Source organism: Cyprinodon variegatus, unplaced genomic scaffold (assembly GCF_000732505.1).
Source record: "Cyprinodon variegatus isolate N-32 unplaced genomic scaffold, C_variegatus-1.0 Scaffold894, whole genome shotgun sequence".
In the NCBI taxonomy this organism is placed as follows: domain Eukaryota; kingdom Metazoa; phylum Chordata; class Actinopteri; order Cyprinodontiformes; family Cyprinodontidae; genus Cyprinodon; species Cyprinodon variegatus.
The window spans coordinates 314,726-325,565 of record NW_015151347.1 but is presented as its reverse complement, the minus strand read 5'-3'; the positions used below and the strand labels follow the sequence as shown (position 1 = coordinate 325,565).

At 36.4% G+C, this 10,840-nt stretch overlaps 2 protein-coding genes across 2 annotated transcripts in view; both read right to left on the bottom strand.

Annotated features, from left to right (window-relative positions):
- LOC107099652 (high affinity immunoglobulin epsilon receptor subunit gamma-like) lies at positions 1-8,196 on the bottom strand (the record flags this gene model as incomplete). The annotated part of the gene is made up of 5 exons (XM_015397865.1): positions 7,992-8,196; positions 4,052-4,143; positions 671-718; positions 144-167; positions 1-39 (listed from the first exon to the last, which is right to left on the bottom strand). Coding segments are annotated over exons 1-5 (270 nt in total), but the record flags the coding sequence as incomplete, so codon positions are not given.
- A 181-nt stretch (positions 8,197-8,377) lies between these two features.
- ndufs2 (NADH:ubiquinone oxidoreductase core subunit S2) overlaps positions 8,378-10,840 on the bottom strand; it is an 11,264-nt gene continuing 8,801 nt past the window's right edge. The window contains exons 11-13 of the mRNA XM_015397864.1: positions 9,058-9,230; positions 8,627-8,684; positions 8,378-8,532 (exon numbers count right to left, since the gene is read on the bottom strand). Of these exons, the coding sequence (XP_015253350.1) occupies positions 8,495-8,532; positions 8,627-8,684; positions 9,058-9,230 (269 nt within the window). The 3' untranslated portion in view covers positions 8,378-8,494. The remainder of the gene's footprint in view (positions 8,533-8,626; positions 8,685-9,057; positions 9,231-10,840) is intronic.

Sequence of the window (10,840 nt, the reverse complement as noted above, 5' to 3'; positions counted from 1 at the left end):
GATGGTTTCGTATGTGTCTTGTGCATGAGGAGTCAGACCCTGTAGGAGAGAGAGAAGATGAGAAAATGTATATAAATATACATAAAAAAAACTGTACAAGGTAAATGTAACACAACATAGTGTTACCTATTTTAAAAACTCACCGTATATATGCCCTCTTCGACAGCCTAAAAGAAGAAAAGAGACAAGAAAAACATTAGCCACATGTCTTGCGACACAAGTTTTCAAGAACGACCAGATAGGATGGGAAATCTCACAGTGGTTTTAGGGTGTGTCGCTCTAAGAAAGAAAAACTCAGTAATTGACACAGTTTGTCTGTGAAACCCATCTTATCAAAAGTGATACGATTTGAAACTGAACTTCATTTCAGTGGGCTGAGTTTGAAGGTGGGCAGGATGTTTAGACTCCTCTAACTTGCTCAGCGGTCTCAGAAAAAAAAAGAAGTCAAACCAACAGCAGAGACTCAGTATAACTTACCACAAACACACACACACAGTTAAAGCATGCTCTGTGCTAATTTCCTCCACGTCCAAAACCTCAGCATGTCCACTGAGGTTAGCCTTTAGCTCAGTTTTTTTTTTTCAAATGACAGGCTACTTTGTGCTGCGGTGTAGCGCATCTGTTTCTGCTTTTTAGACAAGTCTCATTTTAGACATGCAGCCATTCTTACCTGCTTTGACTTTCCTTTGCCTGCCTTGGCCTCTCTGGCATTGTAGATCTATAAAACATTTAAAACAGAAAAAGAAATGGTAAATAAGACTCTATATTATGTTGGATTATTATTATTGTTATTACTGTACCTTCCATTTTTATTTCTATTTAAGGATGTTATGTCTATATTTATAGACATAAACGTACATGTTGTTAGATGTAAAAGAAGAAATGGTGCAGGGCTTTGAGAACTGTTGGGTTTTTACTTTAGACCTTCTTAACTGTTAGGTTTATTCTTTATTAGTCGTGTTTATTACCTATCTGTTAGCCAGATTAGATGGGGTGGACAGCCTTCCTTCACATGATGTATCACCTCTATCTAATTAGGACAGTCTTGTCTGTGCAATCAACACAGGATAACGATACATCCCGGAGCCAGATTGATAAAGAAGAGCTATCTGTAATCCTGAGGCGTAGATGCAAGAGGCAAAGAGGTCAGGGCATGGATGGCGTGTCAGTTCCTGACATGGAAAGCTAAGCATCCACCTGATGCAACACATAGACTCATGAGATATAAGAAGCAGGAGATGACATTGTTCGGGGCTCGTTTTCCAGATGCCATTGCGGGCTGATGACTTGAGCCCACAGCTGTGCCGACTCCAAGCAATTTCTCTGTCCTGTAGCAATCTGATCTGGAATAAACTAAAAACTCCTGTTTTTAGTCATTTTTATATAGATTTACCAAGTTTTGAGTTAAGAGTATTTAAACCAAGTAGCTTGATCCCAGGAAAAGAACCGGAAGGGAACCTCTGAGATGTAACCACCTTCAGGGGGACATAGCTTCCTTTGAACTTAACCCAAAGCTGAATAGATCCTGAGACGCAGCAAGGATGCATTGACAGATGAAGAGGAGGCCGGGGCGTCCGGTGACCTAACACCAGACCTGTAGTCTCAATCCCAGGAGCAAACCAAACAGCTAAAGCACTCAAAGAGCTTAAAATGTTCAGAGAAATAGTTGCAGAGTTACTGTTGCAGCTGTAAGTGTTTGGGCATGTCTATCAGGCTTACACCAAATAACAAATATAATGTATAACAAAGACTTTTTCATAAAATTGCTCAATATTATTCAGATAAAATAAGGATTGTTTCATTACTTTTCAAGGCTTGCCACTGATTTTTAGTTAGATTGAGGCCTGTAAATCTGCTGGCTCAGTTTTGTTATGAGTTGGGTTAAGTACAGTATTCCAAAAAAGTAAAAAAAAAACAAACCACTGGACTGGGAAGTTTGAAGACATTTCGCTTCCCATCCAGGAAGCTTTTTCAATTCAAAATGTCAGAAATAGCGTTGAGTTAGAGGCTTTATGCAGTAGCCCAACAAAGCCTTGTTTTTGTTTAGAAAACATTCAAATTGAACCGTACGAACACGTCGTTTGGCTTCTTTTTTTAGCCTGCAATGCCCCGTACCTGTCTATGTCTCTGAAAGGGGGTAATTCTCAGCCTGGCTGAATAGGCAGGGTCTTCTGTTCCCCTGTAAAGGGGTTGGGGTTGAGATGATAGTGGGAGGGGATCAACTAAATTGCTGCATTGTATGTTTTTGAAAGCTGAAATCTGAGTCCACCCCCTCTGTTTAAGGTTGTTTTTTTCTTTCTTAAGATCAGTATGAGATCTATTGCATAAATGAAACTAAAAATAGAAATAATAATGATACAGCACAATTATGCATTGAGATATATTAAAAACATAGGTTTGAAATACATGGGGGGAATTACTGTCGCAAGAAAAAAAACTCATTTTTTTGAATGGTACTTCGCTATATCCAACCGAAAAAACAAAACTTAATAAAAAAAAAAAGTTTTAAAGTTACTGTTGTTTTCTCAGATTTAGATTTTGAAATTATTTTAATTTTTTCAATTGCTTTTTTTTTTTTTATTTCCATTTACAAAAACATGTTCTTTACTTGCCTCTATAGAGGAACATACATTTCTCCACATCAATCTTCAATCTTTTTTTTTTTCCTTGATGGAAGGTAAACCTCCACTTTAATCTGTTATAACCTTTTTATTTACAGATTTTCCTTTAGCCACATTAAGCTTCTGATGACCTCACTGCTGCTGAAGAAAAGCTTCAGAAAGGCATGTAGCTGCCGTCACGGTGTTTCCCTTCAGAACGCTGTGATCAGAGATATGTGCATCTTTTATACAATCAACTTTGTGTTTTAGCCGGAAATAGTTCTACTCTACTCTCATCTGGCTGGGGCACAGTCCTCCATCAGGCTGCTGTGACCCCTGTGTGATTGTGGAAAATTATAAAATTAATTATAAAAATTATAAACAGGACTTTCTCTCAGCAACAGCTGTCTTCCTGCCACCATGTCAGATTTGCAAAGTTCCCAACCAGCTGAACTCCGTTTGAGCTGTGGATCTCAGCATGTCATCAGGGCTTCCGTAGATATCATGGCAGCTTTCCTCATGATTGTTCTGTGGCCTGTCAGTTTCTGAGAACGTTCACGTACTTCGTCCATTTTTAGATGATGTGTTGAACTTTGTTGGAATGTAGTTTTAAAACATAACCCTGCTCTAAATTCTGGATCTTCATCCCTGACATCTACCATGGATTCCTTTGACTTCATGATGCTGTTTCTCTCACATCTGTCTTGATCATCACTCCCTTATAGAGGAAATACGGCAGCTCTAAATGGCTCGTGGTTTACTTCAAAATAAAACCTTTGAAAACACCAATATGCAAACTAAAATAAAACCTTTGAGGCAAAAAGAACAGCGATTCTGCTGAAATGACATTGAACACTGAGGTTTTCTTTGCCGATTAGGCTTCAAAGGAATTTGTGTCCAAGGAGTTTATGCCAATGCATAAATGCATGGCACACTTATTAAATTTTTATATCTAAAACAATTTGAAAGCCATGTTTCACAGTCCTTCCAGTTCAGCCCAGTGTTTTTTGTCGACTTGCAATCCCCCAAAGACACATTAAGGTTTGTGGATAAAATGCAAAAAAAACAAAGGACCTTCGACATGTAAAGCATACTTATTAAAGGACCTAGACATTATTTGAAATTCTTAGCAATTAAAGCAAACTTTATATCTTTATTATTGCTCTAATGTTTTTAGGGTTTCTTTATCCTTTAGGTATGAATAAATTTGGATCTTTTCTTGATATTTAACACATTTCCTCCTTAAAACTGAGGACTCTAATATAAAGTCTGTCCTTTGATCGATAGGCTGCAGAGCAACAGGTTGTAAATGTGATACTTTACTGGGAAAAATGGGGAAAATGCATTGATGTCTGAATTCGTTTTTGTCATCTGTCAATATTGGTTTGATTACAGACTAAGCAATGGTTTGCTTCATTCTAAACACAGATGGAGAGACATGGGATGCAAACCTTGACTCTGCAGTAGAGCGCAGTCAGGATGATGCCGTACAGGAAGAGAATGCCATCCAGGATATAACAGATCTCTGGTTCTGTGATAGCAGCTGGAAGATAGAGAAGGAGACAATCTGTGAACGGGGTGACATGACTTCCACTTTACGACATGTCTCTGTGATGATGACGTTAGCGTCGAGCCATTTACAGAACTACCATATTAGGCAACAATATTTGAACCTTTGTAGATTATGAAAGAAACTTGTTGCGCACAGGCCATCGACAAAGAACAGTAAAGAAGCCTGGGTTGAATATCTAAATCTGATAGAAACTTAATGAAAATAAGGTTACTTTCCATTTACAAGTCAGGAAACATCGTGTCGCTTCAACCTTTTTAGACTCCTTTAGACTGTGGTGACGTTTATATATGAAATCCTGGGACAGCTCTCTTCATTAATTAAATTCTGCTTTTCATTAAAGCTCAGAGATTCACATCCAGATGATCTTTTTCATCATTGGAAAGTTTTATCCTTAAGTCAGCTGGATGTGGCCTTCTGTGCTTGGTTCTTTCATTGGTACATATCTATAAATCCATCCTGGTTTTATTGTCTCTGTGTTATCTTCTGTTTTGACTTGGTCTCTGTTGCCTCCGCTTGTAGAGTTCCTATGAACCAGGAACCATCTTCTATAGGAACTAAAACAGTCAAATCAAAAAAATTTTCTGGGGATTTTATCACACTTTGAACAAGTTCAAAGATTTTGCTGTTCTTCTAAAAGTATTTTTTCCATAAGTCTTAGTGTTTAAAACGGTGTGACGCTGTCATTTTAGTTAGTCCTATATTTCTAATAGGTTTAATAATGATAATTTGACTGTTTTAGTTATGATATATTAGCCTTTACCAATACACTATATTCAAATGAAAGTAGTTATTAAAAGACAGATTTAAAAATGACAGCAACTTTTATCGACATCAAATCTGACTAAATTTAAATTTTTGGAATACTTCAGGACAAAAAAATATATATACCTTTTAATATTAATATCAATACAATTTTGTAATTCTTACAAAACATGATGTGGAAAAGGAAACAAACAAAACAAAAAAAACTTTGCAATGACACAAAGTAAGGTTCTTCTTGTTTTTAAGAGTCAATTTCTCCTCATTCTGCAATTTCACTGTTGTCGAGGCTCCACAACATAAAGAAAAAGTGCATGCTGTTCACTTTACCTGAAATTTGAATACATAAAACCTGAGTTTATTTTTGATGTCTTGTATTTATTAGAAAAAAAAAAGAGGTTTTTTTTTTTTTTATGCAGACGGTCAAAAAAAGAAAAAGAAATAAATTGCTTCCCTTTCCTTGGCTTTTTAATTCTGCTTTTTTTGTTATGAGTTTCTTTAAGTGGATATTCTAAAAAAGCAGCAGAACATAAAGACATGGGGCATAAACTGTGAAAGGACCAAATCTTAGTGATCTACTGATCTAAATTCACCAGCGTCTGCTTTTCTTAGTGGACTGATATGCCGATTAGCGGCCAGAACTCCCTAAGAGATACTGGTAATAATTACTAGTATTGACAACATATTTTTAATAATTTTGTTATGTATAATCACATTAATAAACAGGAATATTATCCTGGTTAATGTACCATATTATCTCAGTTCAAAACCATCAATAAAAGGATTTTAGACGGCCGTTTTTAACCTTATTTCTGATCATTTTTCACTCTGACCTTAAAAAAAAAAACATTGCATCACAGAAAATTACATCAGTCTTATAAAAGCACCTTTTAAACACAACATTGTTGATACAGTGAAAAATAAGTTAATGCTTGTTTTAAAAAGTAATCTTATAATCTGAATTATGTATTTGTATCTGTCTTTCTAAATTTCAGAGCATGGATTAAGAAGAATCCTCTAAATTTTACTTTCTTGATTAATCTAATTTCTACTAAGTATGTTTTATAATGCCTGCATGTGTTCTGAAAACAGTTCCTCAGTCTGTAGCAGAGGATCGCATGATTTAAATTCCCTTTAAGATAAACAAGAATTACATTAACTGTAGAAAATAATTTTAAAAAAGTACTCTTTAAACATTTGCCAGAAGAATAAAGAAATATATCACATAGTTTATAGTTGTTCAAGTATCAGAATGGAAATAAGTTTGTCCAAATATATTTTTATTGTGTGTATGTATTATTTTTCATGAGATTAATAAGCTGTACATTTTTAAACTATACAAAACTGTTTCGTTTTTTTATCTTGTGATGTTCATTTCAAACATAATCTGCTTTTTTTTACTTGGGCTGCATCGTGCAGAACACGTCCAAAGAGCTGGCTTCGAGTTAAGAATAAGATTAAAGGTAGAATCAGCTTTTGCTGTTCTTATTTAACCTACGGTTCAGAAAAGGTGTTTTTCTTCAAAGTGATATTGTACTTTTAATAGTCCTTCTACCTCCTATCTTGGTCCGTCCGCCTTACGAAACCTTCAAGGGCTAAATAAAAACTCAGAGCAGTCAGGTTACCACCCTCAGCTTGAAACACATTGGTAGTAAATGCTGAACTATTAAAAAATTGAACTACATCCCTTCAGCAATATGATTTATGTCACCCTAAATGAAAAAGACAGCTCATGCACGACATTTCTTTTGACTTTTTAAGCACTTTGCCTCGAAGTTCTGTTGCTTCCTTCCCACTTTCTTTCTTCTCTACCAAATTCAAGGAACTGCAGCACTTCCCTAAAGTCTTTGATCACATGCTTGGTGTCCAAAAGTGACTCACTTCCAGAGGACCACACTCCTCTTGCTTTCAGCTAAAGCCATTTTGTTGAGGATAAATTCAGCAGCTGTAATAGACATGTTGCCCCCTGATATCAGACGTGATGATCTCTGTCTGTGGTGATATCTCCCTTCCTGTTCTGATGAAGTCACCAGCAGAGCTGGGTTTAGAAAAAAACAAATATACACTCAAAATAGTTTCCTTATATATGTGACTAATAAATGAACACGTATCCTAACATATTTGAGGGACAGTCTTTTTTTTTAAATAAAATTTGAACATTAGAAATAAGATCCATTTTCTGAAAGTGGCAGAGATCTGGGGCTTCGAAGGTAAAAAATAAAATAAAAATAAAAGTAGGCCATGACCTGTGGTGTTTAATAAAAAACTGACATATCAGGATGAACCATTTCCGAGATACTAACACTGAAATTACAGAATGGCTCACATAAAGTTATCGGCAATAAACTTTGAAGCGAAAAGGAAAAACAAAAAGCAGGAAATAAGAAAATCGGATATCTTTAAAAAAAAAAACACCCCTGACATTACGAATACCTACTGACTTTAATATTTTTTTTGTGCTAGTTTTGAAAGGAAAAAAATATGTTAATATGCATATTTTATGTTTTCTTGTATTTGTAGTAGACTTTGAACATACTGAGACAAAATGATGGACCCCCTGAGGTTTATCAAACAAACTTTCAGTATGTTTGAAACAAACAAAATCTAACCTTAAACTTGTACTTAGGTTTGAGGTTAGAGTTTAAATTTCCAGCTTTTAATATATATAAAACACAAACTGTTTATTAAGATGAGCGAGTAGATTTATATAGAGGATGTAGATAAAAGGAGCTTTGAATGAATTTAGCCGTTAAACTTGATCCACACGTTATTTCTGCTGGTTTGCAGTAAGCGAGGTCAGTTTCCTCTTTGACAGAAACAGTGACAGCGTTTCTGCTGCCTACACCAAGCACAATAAGGCCCAGTGTCTCCAAAACCTCACTGCGCACTTCTGCCAAAATATACATCAAACAGAAAAGTTTGGGATGTGTTTTTTTTTTTCAGTATTTTACCAGATTCGTCTCAATCCTCACTGTTTAACCAGTTAAATCTTTATTGGTTTGATCTAAAAACGCAGATTAAAAAAAGGTCAGCTCTTCAGCTCCGTTCTCCGGACTCACCAGCTCTGCCAAAACACATCCAGAGAGGTACCGCTACCAGCAGCTGACTCCCGCCCCACGCTCCCATGGTGCTACAGGTTTAACTCGGACGGCTGGGCTCCTTCGCGGCAGAAGCTTGTTGATGTTTTTCCTCTCGTCTCTGCGCTCTGGTGAGGGCTCGGGTATTGCACACCTCACAGCTATGAGGGGAAGTTGTGGTCTGAGCTCTAAGTCCATTTTTCTCAGATCTAATCAGACCACTCCCCCTTTGAAGGCTGAAAACCAGAGGAAAAGATGCACCACCGAGGCTTTGGTATCTGTTCTCAATAACACAAACAGTAGAAATAGAGCAGTTCTAAAAACGCTTCCACCTTCAAACTCTGACAGGAAGAAGAAGCCACATCAGCTCAGAGAGAAAACATTTATTAGGTTGATTTGAGCATTGTACATGTAATATTAGAGGATAACTGAAGTGAGCAGAAAAGAAGCGCCGATGGAACCAAATCTTCACGAGCAGCATGACGTTAGCGGTCAACCTCCCCAAACACTATGTCCTGTGTACCTGAGGGGAGAGGATCAAAGGGGGGTTAAAGAAGAGGAACTTTATGACCACTTCTTCTTTTGTTTTTTTCCTGCGAAACTGATGCCATTCTCACCGATAATGGCCACCACATCTGCCAGCATGTGTCCTTTCGCCATTTTATCCAGACCAGCCTAGAATCAAGCAGACATTTTAACATTCACACCAACAGCGCTCGCTACAGATGAGCTCATACAGAAACCCTTTTCTTTTTTTAGCAGTCATAAGAAAACAGCCTGAAGACTATCCACTAACTACACTAATAGTTTGTTTATGCGGTGCAAAAGAGGTTTTTTGCCCTGCAAAGCCACAATTTAAATATGCTAAGCTGCATTTCATGTAGCCATGAGCTAAAAGAAGGAAATGAAGGAGCTTCATTGTGAATTTAAAAGTGATTCTAAAGTAATTTGGAAAATGAAAGTCATGATATAAGAGCTGCCTTGAGGAGAAGTCATTTAATATTATAAATTATTGATCGGGAGGCATTATTATTTTATGGGTACGCACCAAGTGAGCGAATCCTGGAGCTTTGATCTTGCAGCGGTAGGGCCTGCTGGAGCCGTCGGATACTAAATAAACACCAAACTCCCCCTGCAGAGAGCACAGGGGACACACAAATACACACTCATTAGCACAGAGCAGAAAAAGAGAGGGGGGTTGTAAATAAACCATGGTTATAACTGCAAACGGCTAACAGCTTTAATGTGAGAATTGATCTAAAAAAACAACAAAATGATCACAAAGGCCTCTCTTCCACCCCATTCTTTCATAACTAACTTTAAAATGAAGCTTTTAAAGGTTTTGCTAAATTTTTTACAACTTTTATATATTAGATTTGGGCTGTATGTGATATGATAAAGCACTCTAGGGCTGTAAATAGATCTACTTTAATGATATACATGATACGTGAAAGATATAATGCGGACTGGACTGATTCATTGTCTAGCTGATATTTCTGACTGTGTTTTTCTTTTTTCCTTTTGTTGCCATCAGCCAATGTGTTCATCAATTCATCCAGCAGACATGCCTTGAGATCACATGAAGTGCATGAATCGCCGATCCCTCCTTTTGCTATCCAAGGATAAAGTTTTCTTTGATTTGTCTTATTTTCTCATAAACAGAAACTTTTGTTAACATTTTGCATCAAATAATTGGAGGAAAATAAAGCAACATATGGGCCTAAAAGCAATCAGCAGCACATAATGGGGATCAGTTAGCCGTTAAAATAATCACCAACAGCCTTCTAAAACCTTTACTGGTCGATTTCTAGTATTCAGACCTAAACATTGTCCACCTCTGTGAGTCATTTGAAGCAACTCTAATTTTTGACAAAAACCTGCATATTAAATAAGAGGCTCTGATCAGTCACTGAATAAGTCATGTAACCGGCACGCCTCTACAGCAGTCTGAGATCAACCTCAAACATGAGAGCTAACTAAGATATAAGATGATAAACATGTTCTGAACCTTAACTGATTAGACATATTTCAGATTATTTGATGCAGGATTTAATCTAGTGCATTGAATGTGTCTTCGTCTTTATAACTTCTCAACCTCTGGTCCAAATTGGTCCGTTATCAGAGAGAGACATTTTTAATTTTACGACGATGCTTTGTTGCCAGAGTTTCTTTCAGGTGCAGTAACCTTGGATGATCTGGCGCCCCCTGGTGGCTAAAAGTTAGTGTTGATGACTAATGAATATTATCTAACCTTCAGAATTATGAAGACCAAGGAGCACAGCAGACCAGTCAGATCATAAAATAGCGTTCAGTTGTAAATCAATATTTCAAAAATATCTCACTGTTTATTTCCACATCTTTAAATGGAAAATTTACCATTAATTAGTAATCTAACAGTGATTATTTTGTGATGCTTCTTGTAAAATAACATTACTTATTAAGAAAGCATTTGGTGACTAAGAGCACATTTGAAATAACTTGAAAACAGAATAAATAAAATTAACAGATTGTGATTTAGTTGATGAGTTTGTACATCCATCCCCCATATATCTGCAAAAAAAAAAATTGCTGATTTATTAAGTTGCTGAAACCTTCTTTAGTTAATAATCAAAGTAAATAATTTAAGTGAATTAATAATTAGATAGAAAAGTTGCTTAACATGAGTTTTGTTAACAAATAAGCTGCCTGTAGTATCTTTAAAGGTCCAGCAGATGTCAGTATTCTACCAGACAGTATCAACGCAAGATGCCTCATTAACCTTCACTAGTTTTAATCCTAAATGGAAAACTTTTAGATTTATTTTGTCTACTTCTGTTCAGGGTCAGAGGTTC